This window comes from Microcebus murinus, chromosome 14 (assembly GCF_040939455.1).
Source record: "Microcebus murinus isolate Inina chromosome 14, M.murinus_Inina_mat1.0, whole genome shotgun sequence".
In the NCBI taxonomy this organism is placed as follows: domain Eukaryota; kingdom Metazoa; phylum Chordata; class Mammalia; order Primates; family Cheirogaleidae; genus Microcebus; species Microcebus murinus.
Window position 1 is genome coordinate 73,563,144 of NC_134117.1, and position 18,738 is coordinate 73,581,881.

The 18,738-nt window shown below is 34.9% G+C and overlaps 1 protein-coding gene across 4 annotated transcripts in view; it reads right to left on the reverse strand.

Annotated features, from left to right (window-relative positions):
• The window catches only part of BMS1 (BMS1 ribosome biogenesis factor), a 68,132-nt gene that overhangs the window by 27,306 nt on the left and 22,088 nt on the right, over positions 1 to 18,738 (reverse strand). For all 4 annotated transcript variants that reach the window (XM_076010269.1, XM_076010265.1, XM_076010266.1 and 1 more), the window contains exon 13: positions 17,534 to 17,615. In XM_076010269.1, the coding sequence (XP_075866384.1) occupies positions 17,534 to 17,615 (82 nt within the window). The remainder of the gene's footprint in view (positions 1 to 17,533; positions 17,616 to 18,738) is intronic.

Below are 18,738 nucleotides of genomic sequence, written 5' to 3' on the forward strand. Positions count from 1 at the left end.
GAAATTAAAGTACCTAGGAATATACTTAACCAAAGAGGTAAAAGACCTCTACAGGGAGAACTATGAAACACTGAGGAAGGAAATAGAAGAGGATGTAAACAGATGGAAATCCATATCATGCTCGTGGATCGGCAGACTCAACATCATTAAAATGTCTATACTACCCAAACTGATCTACAGATTCAATGCAATACCTATGAAAATCCCATCAGCATTCTTCACAGATATAGAAAAAATAATTTTATGCTTCGTATGGAACCAAAGAAGACCCCGAATATCAAAAGCAATTCTAGGCAATGAAAACAAAATGGGAGGCATTAATATGCCAGATATCAAACTATACTACAAAGCTGTAGTAATTAAATCAATATGGTAATTGGCACAAAAATAGGAATATGGACCAGTGGAACAATGTGAGAATCCTGTTATAAAACCATCCTCATATAGCCATCTAATCTTTGACAAAGCGGACAAAAATATACGCTGGGGAAAAGAATCCCTTTTCAATAAACGGGAAAACTGGATAGGCACCAGTAGAAGGCTAAAACAGGACCCACACCTTTCACCTCTCACAAAAATCAAGTCACGCTGGATAACAGACTTAAACCTAAGGTATGAAACTATTAGAATTCTAGAGGAAAATGTTGGAAACACTCTCCTAGACATCGGCCTAGGCACAGAGTTTATGAAGAAGTCCCCAAAGGCAATCACAGCAGCAACAAAAATAAATAAATGGGCCATGATCAAACTAAAAAGCTTCTGCACAGCCAAAGAAATAGTCATGAAAGTAAACAGACAACCTACAGAATGGGAGAAAATTTTTGCATCCTACGCATCCGATAAGGGGGTGATAACTACAATATACTTAGAACTCACGAAAATCAGCAAGAAAAAAATCAAATAACCCTATTAAAATGTGGGCAAAGGACTTGAACAGAAACTTTTCTAACGAAGACAGAATGACCAACAAACATATGAAAAAATGATCATCTCTAATCATCAGGGAAATGCAAATTGAAACCACAATGAGATATCATTTAACTCCAGTGAGAATGGCCTTTATCAAAAAGTCTCCGAACAATAAATTCTGGCGTGGATGCAGAGAGAGAGGAACACTCCTACACTGCTGGTGGGACTCCAAACTAGTCCAACCTCTGTGGAAAGCAATATGGAGATACCTTAAAGCGATACAAGTGATTCTACCATTTGATCCAGCAATCCCATTGCTGGGCATCTACCCAAAAGATCGAATGACACTATACAAAAAAGACACCTGCACTCAAATGTTTATAGCAGCACAATTCATAATCGCAAGGCTGTGGAAACAGCCCACGTACCCATCAATCCAAGAATGGATTAATAAAATGTGGTATGTGTATACCATGGAGTACTATTCAGCTCTAAGAAACAATGGTGATATAGCACATCTTATATTTTCCTGGTTAGAGCTGGAACCCATACTATTAAGTGAAATTTCCCAAGAATGGAAAAACAAGTACCACATATACTCACTAACAAATTGGTATTAACTGAACAGCACCTAAGTGGACACATAGGTACTACAGTAATAGGGTCTTGGGCAGGTGGGAGGGGGGAGAGGGGCAGGTATATACATACATAATGAGTGAGATGTGCACCATCTGGGGGATGGTCATGCTGGAGCCTCAGACTTGTGGGGGGAGGGGGGAAAAGGGCATTTATTGAAACCTTAAAATCTGTACCCCCATAATATGACAAAATAAAAAAGAAAGAAAATTCTAAGAGTATATTCTCAGAATATAATGTAATCAAACTAGAAATCAGTAATAGGAACACAAGAAGAAAATCTTAAATATTTGATAATTATCAACATATTTCTAAATAAGGCATAAGCCAAAAAGAAGTTCCAAAGTAAGTATAAAACCGCACAGAACCGAATGAGAATGAAAATGAAAATATGACACATGAAAATTTGTGCTAAGCAGTGCTGAGGGAAATTTATAGCATTAAATGTTTACACAAGAAATGAAAAAAGGTCTCAAACCAATAATCTGAGAAAATTGAAAAAGAGCAAAATAAACCTAAAATGAGCAAAAGAAAAGAAAGAATAAGGAGCAAAAATCAACAAAGTTGAAAATAGGAAAGCAACAGAAAACCAATGAAAGAAAATGCTGGTTATTTGAATAAAATTAACAAAATTAACAAAATTGAACAAAATTAACAAATCTTACAATGACAAAAACAGAGAAGAGATAAATCAAGAATATCAAGAATGAAACAGGGTATTATCAAAAAGGATCCTACAGTCATTAAAAGAGTGAACATCACTCTTTTTCTCAGAATACCCAAGTTGGCCTCTTGGAGAAGACATTCAGTGGAACTTCCACTTCCCTAACAGGCCTTGAAATTCCTTGAAAATCATAAACTACCAAAATTCAGGAAAGATGAAATGGATAACCTAAATCATCCTACAATCATCAAAGAAATATTAATACAATTGTAATTAAAAGCTTCTGAACAAGAAATCTCCAAGTCCAGATGGTTGCACTGGAGAAATATACCAAATATTTAAAGAATTCAGCCTAATTCTTGGTGAACTGCTACAGAAAACAGAAGAATAGGGAACACTTTCCACCTCATATTATGGGGCTATGATGCCAAAATCAGATGAATACAGTACCCTTCAGAAAGGGAAACAAAACAAAAAAACCACTATAGACCAGTATCTTTCATGAACTCAGACACAAAAAGTCCTCAACAAAATACAATCAAATGGAATCTAACAATGAAAATATTTGTATACAAATTTTCATATGTTTATTTTCATTTTCATTCATGACCAATGTGAGATTTATTCCAGGTATTCAAGGCTGGCTCAACATTCAAAAATGTAATGCACTATATCAAAAGGGTGAAGAATAAAATTCATACGATCATATCAATTGACACTAAAAGGCATCTGACAAAATTCAACAGCCAGTCATAAAAAAGACACAAAAAACAGTGAAAATAATCAAGAACAATGTGGGAGGTCACTCTTATTCAACATAGTACTGAAAGTCCTAGTCATTGTAATAACTCAGAGGAATAGAAGGGAGGGAAGGAGAGAGGGAGGGAGGGAAGGAGGGAGGACGGGCCCCACAGGTTGAAAAGGAAGAAATAATGCTGTCGCTGTCCTTATGTCGCAGGTAACATGAATGTCTATGTAGAAAATCCCAGGCAATCCACAAAACCTCCCAAACCTCCTAGAACTAATAAGTGAGTTCAGCAGGATAAAAGATAAACACATAAAAATCAATCAAAATGAAATACTTTTTAAGTGTAAACTTATTAAATATATTCACAACCAGTATGCTGAAAATCACAAAATACTGATGAAAGAAATAAAAAACTTAAATAAATGGAGAAATATCTGTGTTCATGGATTTGAATACTTAAAATAGAAAAGATTCTCCCCAAACTAGTCTACAGGTTTAATGCAATTCCTATCAAAATCCCAGCTGAGTTTTTGTAGACATAGACAAGTTTATTCTAAAATTTATATGGAAAGTCGCAGGCCCTGGGATAGCTAAACCAATTTTGAAAAAGCATAAAGTGAAAGGAATCACTCTACTCAATACTGATGTTTGCTACAAAACAGCAGTAACCAAGACCATGAATGTGATATTAGCCAAGCGATTGTCAAATGATGTCAGAAGAGAGAACCCAGAAACAGACCCACACAAAGATGCTTAAGTTATTTTTGACAAAGGTACAAAAGCAATTCAATGGAACAAATAGTGCTGGAAAAATTATACACCCATAGGCAAGAATATAAACTTTGACCTTATTTTTTAAAAAAATCAAAATAGATCATGGACATAAACAGAAAACCAAAAACTATATAACTTTTAGAAAACAATGCAGGAGAAAATCTTCAGCATCAAAGAATAAGAAACAGCTCCTAGACTTGACAACAATTGCACAATCCCTTAAAAAAAAAAACCTGATAAATTACATATCATCAAAATTAACAAACGTTTGCTCTTTGGAAGGCCCTGTTAAAAAAATGACAAGAAAAACTAAAAGCTAGGAGAAAATATCTGTAAACCATTCTAAAGTTCATGTGGAAAAATAAGCAAAATCAGGACAAAGCAAGACTATTTATTTTGACCACTTTTAATCAACACTGTACTGGAAGTTTGAGCTAGTGAAGCAAGGCAAGAAAAATTAATAAATCACCCAGATAGGAAAGAAAGAAGTAAAATTATCTTTATTCACAGATCATATATGATGGTCTTTGAAGAAAATTCTACAAAATATATAAAAAAGCCAATTAGGACCAATGAGCAATTTAGCAAGATTACAGGATACAAGACCAATCAACAAAAATCAATTGTATTTCTATATATTAGCAACACACAAATACAAATTGGTAATATCATTTAAATAACATTAACAATATGAAATACTTTGGGATATATTTGTTTAGAGTTGTACAAGACTATATTTTAAAAACACTGAAAGATATTAGAGAAGAACAAAATAAATGAAGAGATATTGTTAAGATGTCAACTTTTCCAGTTTTACAAATTCCATGAAAAACCTATCTAAATTGCAGTGAGCATTTTGTGTAGCAAAATAACAAACTGATTTTAAAATTTATATGAAAATGCAGAGAAGCCAAAATAGCCAAACCAACTTAAAAAGAAGAGTAAGTTTGAAACTTAAACTACCTAATTTCAAGACTAATTATAAAGCTAAAAACTGAGACACTGTAGTATTGGTATAAAAATGAACAAATGTATTGATGGTATAGAACAAAAGTCCAGAAATACCCATATATGGTCAACCAGTGCAAGGCAATTTGATGGGGAAAAAGACAGTCTTTTCAACAGATGGTGCTGGAAAAAGTGGATTTTCATATCCCCCCCCAAAAAAAGAACCTTAATCCGTATCTAACACCATATAAAAAATTAACTCAAAATGGATCATACACCTAAATGTAAAACCTAAAATTGTAAGACTGATAGAATATATGGGAAAATCTTTGTGAACTTGGGTGAGGCAAAGATTTCTTAGATATGACATCAAAAGCACAGTCCATAAAAGAAAAATTTAATAAATAGGTCTTCATCAAAATTAAAAACTTTTCTCTATCAAAACCCTGTTAAAAACATGAAAAGATACATTCCTGGGTGACTATGAAAAAAAATATGAAAAGATAAGGCAAAATAATCGCAAATCACATGACATAGAACTTATAACAAGAATATGTAACAATTCTTAAAATTCAATAAGGAGACAACCAGATTAAAATAATGGGCAAAAGATTTGAACAGACACCATTAAAGAAGAAATAGACAGCAAATAAATACATTTAAAAATGCTCAATACCATTAATCATTAAAACCACAAGATACAACAACTTTACACATAAAAGATATCTACAAATTTAAAAGACTGTCCATATCAAGACTGGCAAGGATGTGGAATGGAACAACTGGAAGTCACATAAAGTTCTGGAGGAAACAAAAATGGTACAACCATTCTGGGAAACAGTTTGGCAATTTTTCTCTCTCTCTCTCTCTTTTTTTTAATCATCCAGCTCAAAATGTCAGTTTGGCAATTTGTTAAAAATGAAATGTACATCTATTACATGGCCCATTCAGTTCACTCTGGTATCTACCCAAGAAAAATAAAAGCAGTTGTTCATATGAAGACTTGTACAAAAATGTTCACAGCATCTTTACTTGTAATAGTAAAAAACTGGGAATTGTCCACCAGCAGGTGAACAGATAAATAAATTGCAGTACATCCTACAATGGAATACAATGGAATACTATTCACCAGTAAAAAAAATACAACAGCATGATGAATCTCAAAATAATTACACTGAGTAAAAGAATTTAGATAAGAGTACATACTGCATGATCCCATTTATATAAAATTCTGGAGGGTACAACCTACTGGATACTGACAGAAAGCAGATCAGAAGTTACGTGGTGATGGGTGAGGACAAGATGGAGGGGTTATAAGGTGGCATAAAGACACTTAGGGAGGTGACAAATGTGATCATTATTTTGATTGTGGTGATGATATATTCATATATCAAAGCTTATCAAATTGTATACTTTAAATAGTGCAGTTTAAAAAATGAAACCCATTAAACTTCCTTTTGGAAACAGAAAAGATGATTCTTAAATTCCCATGGAAAAATAAGCAAGTGAAAATACTCAGAATTCTAAAACAGTAGAAAGGTAGTGGTAATACACAGTTTTTTAAATATGTATATATTTACTTATTTATTCTTTTTTTTTTTTTTTTTTTTTTTTGAGACAGAGTCTCACTTTGTTGCCTAGGCTAGAGTGAGTGCCGTGGCGTCAGCCTAGCTCACAGCAACCTCAAACTCCTGGGCTCAAGCGATCCTTCTGTCTCAGCCTCCCAAGTAGCTGGGACTACAGGCATGAGCCACCATGCCCGGCTAATTTTTTCTATATATATTAGTTGGCCAATTAGTTTCTTTCTATTTATAGTAGAGACGGGGTCTCGCTCTTGCTCAGGCTGGTTTCGAACTCCCGACCTCGAGCAATCCGCCCACCTCGGCCTCCCAGAGAGCTAGGATTACGGGCGTGAGCCACCGCGCCCGGCCCTACTTATTTATTCTTGATACAAGTCCTTTATCAGATAAATGGTTTAACATATTTCCCCCAGATTGTGGCTTTTTTTAATTCTCTTAAAAGTTTTCCTGTTTTTATTTTATTTCAAAATATTAATGGGCTATAAGTATTTTTGCTACATGACTTGAGTCAGGGCTACAAATGTACCCATCACCTGAATAGTGTTCATTGTACCTGTCAGGTGGGTTTTTGTTCCTCCCCTCCTCTGCCTCCCACCTGCTTGATTTTCAATGGCTTTAACTTTCCTCTGTGCATCTGTGTGCCCAACAGTTAGTTCCAATTTATCAGAGAGTACATGTAGTGTTTGTTTTTCTATTCTTGAGATACTGCACTTAGGATAACAGTTTCCAATTCCTTCCAAATTGCTGCAAAAGGCATTAATTCATCCTTTTTTATGGCTGAGTAGTACCTCATGTAGTAATTTGCAGTCCCACCAGCAGGATATAAGCATTCCTTTTTCTCTACATTTGCACCAGCATCTACTGTTTTGGGACTTTTCTAATAGAAGTAAGGTGATATCTCATTGTGCTTTTAATCTGCATTTTCCTGATGATTAGTGAGGCTGAGCATTTTTTCATGTCTGTTGGCCATTTGTCTATTTACTTCTGAAAAACTTTTGTTCATGTCTTTTGCCCACTTTTTAATGGGTTCTTTGTTGTGTTTTTTTATTTTTTATTTTTTGCTGATTTATTTGTCAAATTCCATCAGACCTACAAAAGAGAACTGGTACCTATACTGCAGAAATTATCACATAACATTGAGAAGGAATGAAGAAATCTATGAAGCCAGTGTCACCTTGTTACCAAAGCCAGGAAAGGACACACACACAAAAAACAAAACCAAAGATCAATTTCCCTTATGAACATAGATGAATATAGATGTGAAAATCCTCAATAAAATATAAGCAAACCAAATTCAACAACACATCAAAAGAAATAATCCACCATGACTAGGAGGGCTTCATCCCAGTGTTGCAAGAATGGTTCAACATATATAAATCAATAAATGATTGACCGCATAAACAGAAGCAAAAACAAAGACCATATGATCATCTCAATAGACGCAGAAAAAGCATCTGACAAAATCCAACACCCTTTCATGATAAAAATTCTCAAGAAACTAGGCATAGAAGGAGCATATCTCAAAATCACAAAAGTCACGTATGGCAAACCCACAGCCAACATCATACTGAATGAGGAAAAGTTGAAAGCATTCCCCCTAAGAACTGGAACAAGACAAGGATGTCCACCATCACCACTTCTTCTCAAAATAGTACTGAAAGTCCTAGCCAAGGCAATCTGGCAACAGAAAGAAATAAAGGGTATCCAAATTGGGAAAAAGGAGATCAGACTATTGCTGTTTGCTGACAATATAATCTTGTACCTAGAAAACCCCAAAAACTAGGGGTTCTCTTGGTACCAAGAGACTACTGAATTGATAAATAAACTCAGCAAAGTTACAAAATCATTGTACATAAATCAGTAGCATTTCTATATACCAATAACATCAAGCTGAGAGTCAAATCAAAGACTCAACACCATTCACAATAGCTACAAAGAAAATAAAATACCTAAGAATATACTTAACCAAGGAGGTGAAAGATCTCTACAAGGAGAACTACGAAACACTGAGGAAAGAAATTGCAGAGGACACAAATGGAAATCATACTCATGGATTGGTAGCGTCAACATTGTTAAAATGTCCATACAACCTAAGTAATTTACAGACTCAATGCAATCCCCATCAAAATACCAACAGCATATTTTACAGATCTAGAAAACTAATTCTATGCTTCATTTGGAACCACAAAAGAGGCTGAATAGCCAAATCAATCCTAAGCAAAAAGAACAAAGCTGAAGGCATCACATTACCAGACTTCAAGCTATACTATAAAGCTATAGTAACCAAAACAGCATTGTATTGGTACAAAAATAGAGACATAGACCAATGGAACAGATTAGAGAACCCAGATACAAAAACGTGTACCTACACCCAACTGATAAAGCAGACAACAACTTATACTGGAAAAAAGAAACATTATTCAATAAACAATGCTGGAAAAACTGGATAGCAACATGCAGAAGAATGAAGCAGGACTCCTATCTGTCACCACTGACAAAAATTAATTTAAGATGGATAAAAGACTTAGTATGGCATGAATCCATAAGAATTCTAAAAGAAAATGTAAGAAAAACTCTTCTATTAATAGATATCTGTCTAGGCAAAGAATTTATGACTAAGACCTCACTAGCATTTACAGCAACAACAAAAATAAATAAATGGGACTTGATTAAATTAAAAGTTTCTGCACAGCTAAGGAAATAACCAATAGAGCAAACAGACAACCTGCAGAATGGGAGAAAATATTCACAATCTACACATCGATAAAGGGCTAATATCCAGAATCGACAAAGATACACAACTTTCATAACTGGTGTCTCAATAACATACAATAAAGCTATACTAATGATAAAAGAATCAAATCAACATAGACAAATGATATAAACTAGAAAGGCCAGAAAAATACATATATATGAAGAATATGACAAAAAGGGCATTTTAATCAGTTGGAAACAGAACAACTGTATTAGGAAGAACTTGCTGACCACCTGAAAAAAACTGTATCTATGCTTCTCAACTTACACCAAAAAAAGTAGATAAATCAGTTATTTAAATTGAAAAATGGAATCAAGTACTAGAACAATGAAATCTTTTAATGATTTTTTTTACAAAAGACTTTTTGAAGTATAAGATATAGCCCAAAAGCCATTTAAGGTAAAACTGACAATTATAACTTCATTAGAAAAGAAAATTCCACATGAAAGAACCATAAACAAAGTTAAATAGAAATGTTAAACTAGGAGTGGGGGTGGTACCTCATATCACAAAAGGCTAATTTTCTTAATATATATAGAAGTCCTACAAATAAGTAAGAAAAAGATCAATAATAACCCAATAGAAAAGTGGGCAAAGTATATGCAAATACAGCTCATGGAAAATGAAATACAAATGGTCCTTTAACCCATGGAAAGATGTTCAGATTCCCAGAGATCCAAGATTTTGTTAGCACTCTGTTCATTAACTGTGACAAATGTACTATATGCACTTAACATGATAATAATAGGGGAAACTGGGTGAGGTATTTGGGAACTCTGTACCATAGTCACAACTTTTCTATAAACCTAAAACTATTATGAAATAAAGTAATTTTTTTTAAATGAGTAAAAGACTTAAACAGACACCTCACAAAAAGAAGATATTCAAATGGCCAATAAGCACTTGAAAAGATGCTCAACATCATTCTCATTCATCAGGGAATGCAAATTAAAACCCCAATGAGATATTATGTGATGCCCACTAAACTATTTAAATAAAAAAAGACTGATGATTACCAGATAGTGGTAAAGAGGTGAACTGAAACTCTCACCCACTGCCCAGTTCTCTTTGGAGAACTGTTGGGCAGTTTATTTTGTGGTGGCCCATAGAGACAGGATGGGCCTCCCCAACAAAATTCGGTTTGGATGTTGAGACTGAGACAGTATACATGCAGCAAGAGGGTATGGGAGATTTATGACTCACATAATGAGGCTTTCTGAGGAGAGAAGGGCAGACTTCCCAGGCTAGTTCAATCAAAGAGGGAACTGGGAGGGAAAGGAGAACTTCCAGGGCTTCAGTGGATGTTTCAGAGGGTGGGGCTTACGTGAGGGCAGGTGTTTACATGGAAACTTCCTGTTGGCACAAGACGGAGCACCTGGGCCTTCTTATCAGCTTACCGGGATAGGACAGAAGGAGAAGAGGGAAGGGGCTCGAAAGCTGTCAGCAGCCAAATATTAAAGATAGAATCAGACCTTCTTACACAGTTTCTTATAAAGTTGGGCATTCATCTCCCTTATGGCCCAGCCTAGATCTTTACCAATGAGAAAGAAAAACTGATTTCCACAAAAAGACCTATATGCAACATTCAGAGCAGTCTTATTGTAATAACCAAAAACAAACAGAAATGGCCATCAAGAGAAAAGTGGATAAACAATTGTGGCATATCCATGCAACAGAATTCCACTCAGTGGTAAGAAGAAACTACAATATGAATGAATCTCAAAAACGTTATGCTATACATACATAATGAGTGAGATGTGCACCATCTAGGGGATGGTCATGATGGAGACTCAGACTTTTGGGGGGAGGGGGGAAATGGGCATTTATTGAAACCTTAAAATCTGCACCCCCATAATATGAGGAAATAATAAAAAAAAAACAAACGTCATGCTAAGTAGAAGAATCCACAAGCAAAAGAGACTATACTTCATTGTGCGATTCTAGAAAAGGCAAACCTAATCTATAGTGACCGACAGCAGATCACTGGGTGACTTGGGGCTGGTGGTGTTGTGAGGGCACCAGGGTGCTTTCTATGGTGATGGGAATGTTTTATTTCTTAGTTGTAATGTACATGAGTGTGTACATTGTTCAAATTATCCAAACTATGTTGTCATAAATAAAACAGGTACAAAATATATCTCAAAGGTGATTAAAAATGAAAACATTATGACGAAGCAAAGAACCTAGACACTGAAGAATACATGCTGATTACATTTGTATGCAGTCCAAGATGTGGCAAAACAAATCTGTGGTAATAGAAATTCTGAAGTGACTGCCTAGGGCTGCCACTGGATCTAACAAAGCAGATAATTTACAAAGCTAACTTTAAGAAAAAGAGAGGAACAAAATTGGAAATGAGAAAATACGTAACAGATGAAAGCTTTTTTATTCTATAATAAATTTAAAATTCAGTAAAACATCTTTAAGAAAAATTATAACTAATAAAAATGTTAAAATATAAACAAAAACTACAAGTACTACCACAAAAATACTCAACCTATAATCATAGAAGAAACTGAAAATGTTACCTAAAACTACCTCTAAGACAACCTTCTATTAATAGATACATATACCTGCACACCTGCCAGAAATGCTTACTTGAATCTAATCAAGCCTTCCACCCTAACATGTAGTTTACAGGAATTTGGGGAAACAGAGGAAGAACATGTTAAATGACACTAGAAGAACAAGTTAAAGGACACTAAAAGAAAACAAAGACCCAGATTGAGGGACATTTTCCAAGACAACAATGGGCCAGTTCTCTTCCAAAAGTCAACTGTCATTTAAAAAATGGGTGGTAGCCACTGGGGATTGTCTTTAATATAAAAAAAAAAAAAAATAAAAAAAAAAATAAAAAATAAAAAATGGGTGGGCAGTTGAGATATTGCTCCAGATCAGGGTTTGCCAAAGTTTTTCTGTAAATGGCCAAGTATTAAATATTTTAGGCTTTTCTGCAGGCCCTAGAGTTCCTGTTGTAACTACTCAACTCTGCTGCTGTAGCACAAAAGGAGCCAGAGACAATATGTAAACAAATGCACGTGGCTGTGCATTTGTTATACATTTATAACAAAACTTTACTCATAGAGACTTAAATGTGAATTTCATATAATATTCACATCATAAAATATTATTCTTTTGAGGCTTTTTAGCCCTTTAAAAGTATAAAATCCATTTTTAACCCACAGGAAATAGGTGGTAGGGTGAATTTGGCCTGCAAACCCAATTTGGTGGGCACCCACTGGAGAGGGAGAGTAAAAGACCAAGGGAGACACCAGCTGAATGTTATCATCAAACCTAATCGTATCCAATAAGAGGGGAAAAAACAGATTTAAAACATTTGAGATTGGCCGGGCACTGTGGCTCACGCCTGTAATCCTAGCTCTTGGGGGGCCGAGGCGGGCGGATTGCTCAAGGTCAGGAGTTCAAAACCAGCCTGAGCAAGAGCGAGACCCCGTCTCTACTATAAATAGAAAGAAATTAATTGGCCAACTGATATATATATATAAAAAATTAGCCGGGCATGGTGGCGCATGCCTGTAGTCCCAGCTACTCGGGAGGCTGAGGCAGAAGGATCACTCAAGCCCAGGAGTTTGAGGTTGCTGTGAGCTAGGCTGACGCCACGGCACTCACTCTAGCCTGGACAACAAAGTGAGACTCTGTCTCAAAAAAAAAAAAAAAAAAAAAAAAAACATTTGAGATTAACTGGAAAAATCTGAACATGGATTAAATTAAGTATTATTATATTAATAGTTAATTTTCCATACAGATATTATAGTTAGCAGGTGCCTGCAGAGGTATTAGTTTGCTATTTACTTTCAAATGGTTCAGAAAACCATGTACACGCGGAGAAAAAGCACACATAGCAAAACATCAACAACTGTTGAAGATAGATACTAGATACATTTGCGTTTATTGTACCATTATTTCAACTTTTCTATAGAAATAGGTTTAAAATATTTCATTAAAAAAATTCCCAAAGGAAAAAGAAAGCATATAATCCCTTCTACCAGAGAGAGAAGAGGGGAGGAAGGATGAAACCAGAGTTTAACCAGTGAATTCTTTCATATTTGTGATTAAGATAAACCCCTTGCCATAAAAACTTTTAGTTTACAAAAAGATTCAAAGAAAACTATTTAACTTATTTTATGAACCTATCATCTTGATATCAAAACCTGAAAAAGAATACATTCAGAAAGACACAATAATCCAACTCATTGATCGATACAGATAGATACAAATGAAATAGAATAAAGCAAACCATATGCATCTGTCTGTTACAACAATCATCCATTTGGCTTAACCCAGGAGTTTAAGGATGGTTTAATAAGAGCAAATCTATTATGCATCACACCAACAGACCCAATAAGGTAAAACACATCATTACCAATAAGGTAATAACAAAAAGGCATTTAAAAAAATGTATCAAAATATAAAATGTCTAGGAATAACCATAATAAGAAATGTATGGTGATGCATGACACTTTAATTAGAGATTGAAAGGTTTAAATAAGGACAGACCATATTTCTGAACAGAACTGAATACTTCAAGAAAATTTCAATTATTCCCCAATTAATTTTTCAGTTTAAGGTAATACCAATTATAAAATATATATATTTTGTAATTCACCAAAATGGCTTTCAAAGTTAATTTGGACCACTGCTGGTCTATCAATCCAGCAAAACTAAAAACTAATAACATTCAGTTTTGGTCAAAATGTAAAGACAACTACTTTTCACATACTGTGGGCTGGAGTATGATATTTGAGATTCGTCTAGGGCAACTTAATTTCTATAGTTAAAATGTATATGCTCTATGACAATGTAATTCTCTATTTCTAAAAATCTACTCTACTGAAAAATCCCCACACATTAAGGATGTTCATGTAGAAGAATAAAAAAATTGAAGCAAAATTTAATGTTAATCAATGGTTAATAAATGAGGGCACATCAATGGCCATCAGAAAGAATGAAGGTGCTGTTACTGCTGCTGCGTGTGACACAGAAGAGTATCTATGACACATATTTGAGTGAAACAAGCCCACTGTAGAACAGGTTAGGTTAAACAGTGTTTTTGTTAAAAGAAAAAAATGGTATCATACTCTTTTTTTTTTTTATTTTTTTTTATTTTTTTTCTTTTTTACTTAAACCTAAGGTATGAAAGGTATCATACTCTTAATACTGGCTAGGACCCCTCCACCAACTCCCAAGCTGGGAGTAGTAGCTGGGAAAAAGTAGGATTCAGCATATTTACTGTTCAACTTTATAAATTTCTGTAGTAAAAACTTTTTTGTTTGAAAAATTTGCAAATATTGCTATTATTTAAACAAAAATATAAAAATTAAATAGAAGTTAATCTAATAAAAGCCCTTAACAATTGTAAATGTTAAGAAAATTAAGAAAACAATACAAAATGAAATGTTGCCTTACAAGGTTTTAAAAACTATAATGAAGATAACTCACAGAGAAAATAGTATGATATTGACATGAGATTAAGAGATCAATAAAAGAAGAGATGGCTTTATTTATTTATTTTTTGATATAGTGTCTCGCTCTGTTGCCTGGGCTGGAGTACAATGATGCGATCATAGCTCGCTGAAACCTCCAACTCCCAGGCTCAAGCGATCCTCCTGGCTCAGCCTTGGAAGTAGCTGGGACTACAGGCACTCGCCATCATGCCCAGATAACTTTTTTATTTTTTGTATTTCTTGTAGAGGTCTCGTTATAGGCCAGGCTGATCTCGAAGTCTTGCCCTCAAGCAATCCTCCTACCTCAGCCTCCCAAAGTGCTAGGGTTACAGGTTTGAGTCACTGCACCTAGCCTAAATGGCTTTTTAACTGACTCCAGATGTACATGTACACACACTATAAGCATGTATCACAAACCAATATTATTCAACCAACTGTGATTGAAAATGATCTGTAAATAAAATTAAGTTGATCCTTATGTGAGTTCCAGAAGGGATCAAGTTAAATGTACAAAATGAAACCATAAAAAACTATTCTAGGGCTAACCATCCAAGGTGTAAGTGCTTCAGTGATTGTGCTATAAGGATTCATTCCAAGGGTCTGGAATTAGCCTGAGCTGTTTTGCTAAAATTCCTTTAAGGCATGGACCCCTGATTAATGCATGAAATATAATTAATCAGCCTCTTGGTTTGGAGTCACAGGTACGAGTTTGGGAGCCATCTGTTCTGGAGCTTGTAAGCACAGTTCACTGATAACAGTGGGATGGAAGAGGTAAGACCTTCGGAGGGCTCTACTATGGGAGGCTGGCTATGCAGCAGATTATGCCTACAAGATAAGCAAAATGTGAAACTCCAGCCTACATTCCATTTAGTTCCCTGATGCCTGGGTGCTCAATGAAAGTGTGTCCAGCCACAGCTTTCACAAAGGGAGGATAGCTGGAGCTGCATCTGGCCTCTGTAAGCCTGACCTGGGTGGCAGCCTGTACTGATATTGCTACCTGCACCTTTTTCCTATAATGAACTATAGATTTGAAAGCACCATCATTTGGGCCATGTGAGGTTTTCTTTTAGCTATGAAAATCTGTTAAACCGCTCTAGCTAACGCAGTGATAAAAAAGGATTACTACAGAAAAAATAAAAGGAAAAAAAATCCTCCCCAAATGATTAATGGATCTAAGTATATAATCTTTTAAAATGTTTACTATAATACTAAAAAATTGGAAACTAAATGGTAAAATGCAGAACAATATTTACAACAAAGGATAAATATCCTTCAGAGAGTAACTCTTTAAAGATGAATCTTACAAATTAGTAAAAGTACATTAACACTCCATTAGAAAAATGGGCAAAGGACACAAATAAGCAATTCACCAAAGAAATGTCACAACCAATACACCTTACATAAATATTATCACTTACAAGTAATCAAAGAAATGCTAGTTACAAATGTAAGAAACCATCTTTCAAATGGCAAAAAACATTTTTTAATAGATAGTACTCAATGCTGAATGAATACAGTAAAATAAGCACTAAGATACACTGCTCACGGGCACGTAAATAAGAATGACCTTCTGAAAAACCATTTGGCAACTGAGATCCATAAAAATTACTCAATTCTAATGTTGATGAATCTATCTTACAAAAATAAAAAATGTGATCCAAGAATTATGTCAAGGTTGTTCAGGGTGGAGTTCTTTATAACATGGATAGAGTACAAAAATGCTCAAATGTCAGACAACAGAATTGTAACTTGAATTATAGGATGAAATTTAAATCACAAAAATAAAATCTTTGTAAAAACTTAATGATAAAATTCATATAAAGTATGATTATAACCAAAAGAATTTATATACATACATACAATTTTTAAATGACAAGAAGAAAAGACTTCAAAAGGTTAACAAAGGTTTTCTGCAGGTGGTGGAATTCTGGTATGATACATGCTTTTTATTCAACATTTTCCACAATGCATACTACCTTTTATCAAAAGAAAAATATAAACATTACACTTGAGTATACTTTTCATGCACACAAAATCTATATAAGAAATGGATGATAAAATTTATAGAAAGCTTCCCTCTTTTCTAAGGTCTGTATCTAACAAATCAGTTAGCCAAGGGGAGAAAATAAAATCATCAGAAAGCAAAAACCAGAATATTACCCTTACCTCCTATTGGAGTTCCCCAAAGTATTTCACTATTGGGAAATACGACTAAGAGACATGAAAGGTTTCAGAAGTTTTGCAGGGCTTTACCTTGAAGGAATCTGTGGGCGTGTTAGTTCACAGACCAAAATCTGCTTAGCAACAAGGGGGACATCTCACTGGTCAGGGGCAAATGCAAAGCAACGCCTGTCTCAAGACCTGCAGGCCAGCACCTGATGCTTGTGCAAGGCAGAGCTCGGCATGGGGCCACAGGTTAAGGACTGATCAAATAATATCAGCCCAGCAGACACCTGCAGCCAAAACCAATTAGCCTCACTGTTTCACTCCTGACCACATATCTCAGCTAATGAGAAACTAGATAAGGAAATATATGGTCTCTATATTTCTATTTTAGCTTTTCTGCTAATTGGCAATTTAATCTTTAACTGTATACTCAGCTAGGTCTGTTCTTAACTTAGGGCTTAAGAAGTTTATCTTAGAAAAATTTTGTAACCATTTGCTCACATACATAGAATTAATTAAGGGATGTCGAGAAACTTTTTGGGAGCCTTGAAATCTAAATGAATAATCTGTACCGCTAACAATAGCTGCACGAATAAATACTGATGGGGGATTTCACTCAGGGGCCCCAAGCTCACGGGAATGCTGAAGGACTCCTGACTCCCCCATCACTTTAAACTACACTCTTTTCTCTGTCTCTATTATTTCTCCATCTCTACTATTTCCAAATCTCTTGTGACAATCCTCCCTGGGACCTGTTCTGCTGGGAGAGTATCTGACTCCCGGCATTTCACAATTGACTATTTCTAACTTGACTATAACTTTAAATATGAAAGAAAATAAAAGTATAGAGAAGCTGGTCTTCTCTGAAGAAGGCAGCTGTTTACTTACCATCTTCTGCTAAGATCTTGGCTGCATCTTTATCATCTTCCCACTTCCCAGTCACGAAGCAATCTTTGATACTGTTCATAACCTTAAGCAGAAAAGTCGGCACTTAGCTGACATGCTCCAATCACTCAACAAAACAACTGCTATTAAGCAGTTGGGCTTAATAGCAGTGGGCAACAACTTGCCTTTAAATACTTCTCAAGACATTTTCACGGATATTCTCATTCCAAGTGGGCCTATGGAATAACTCTACCTTTGATGTAGACAGTATAACCATAAAGATAAAACATATCATAACAGCAGATAAGGAAAGTACTATTAGTCCTCTGACCTCATAAGTAAACAGATATTTACTAATTCAACCAATTTTCAAGTTTTAATAAGGTTTCCAAGGCAATGCAGTGAGACACTATTTTATTACAAAGCTGGTCTTGCTATTTGTTAATTCAAACCTATCATGCCTGTTTGAAAGCTTAATTCCTACAGAATGGGAAAAGATACTTCCAAATCATGTATCTGACAAGGAACTATTATCCAGATGATATAAATAATTCATAAAACTAAATAACCCACTTAAAAAATGGGCAAATGATAAGAAAATATTTCTTCAAAGAGTAAATAAATGGTCAAGAAGCCACTTGAGGTCACAGATTTAAATATAGCTGATGTGCTTCATTCTACTGCACCCGTTATCCTTACCGGTTCTCACACTGATCCCGTCTGGGATGGGAATCTCTTCATGTTGGCCATTTGAAGTCATACATATAAATACATGTAAATATACATAAATAGCCATATATAAATATAAATGGCCATACAAATATAACTGGCCAATAAGCACATGAAAAGATGTTCAACATCCTTAGCTACAAGGAAAATGCAAATCAATACCATAATGAGATAGTACTTCATATGCCCTAGGATAGCTATAATCAAAAAGACAGAATGACAAGTGTTGGTAAAGACCTGGAGAAACTGGAACCCATATACACTGCTGGTGGGAAAAGAGAAATGACAGAGTATATGAGAAAAGAAAACTTTAACTGTTTTCAGTAATCATATTACCCTGACATTGTTTTGTGTGTAAATGGGATAATGCAAATGAATAATTATGTGATTTTCTAATTTCATCATCTTCAGATTCAACCAGAGAATAATTCTCCAGTGGGAAAATGGACACAGATGTAAGATGTAGTCCTGATGTGAGT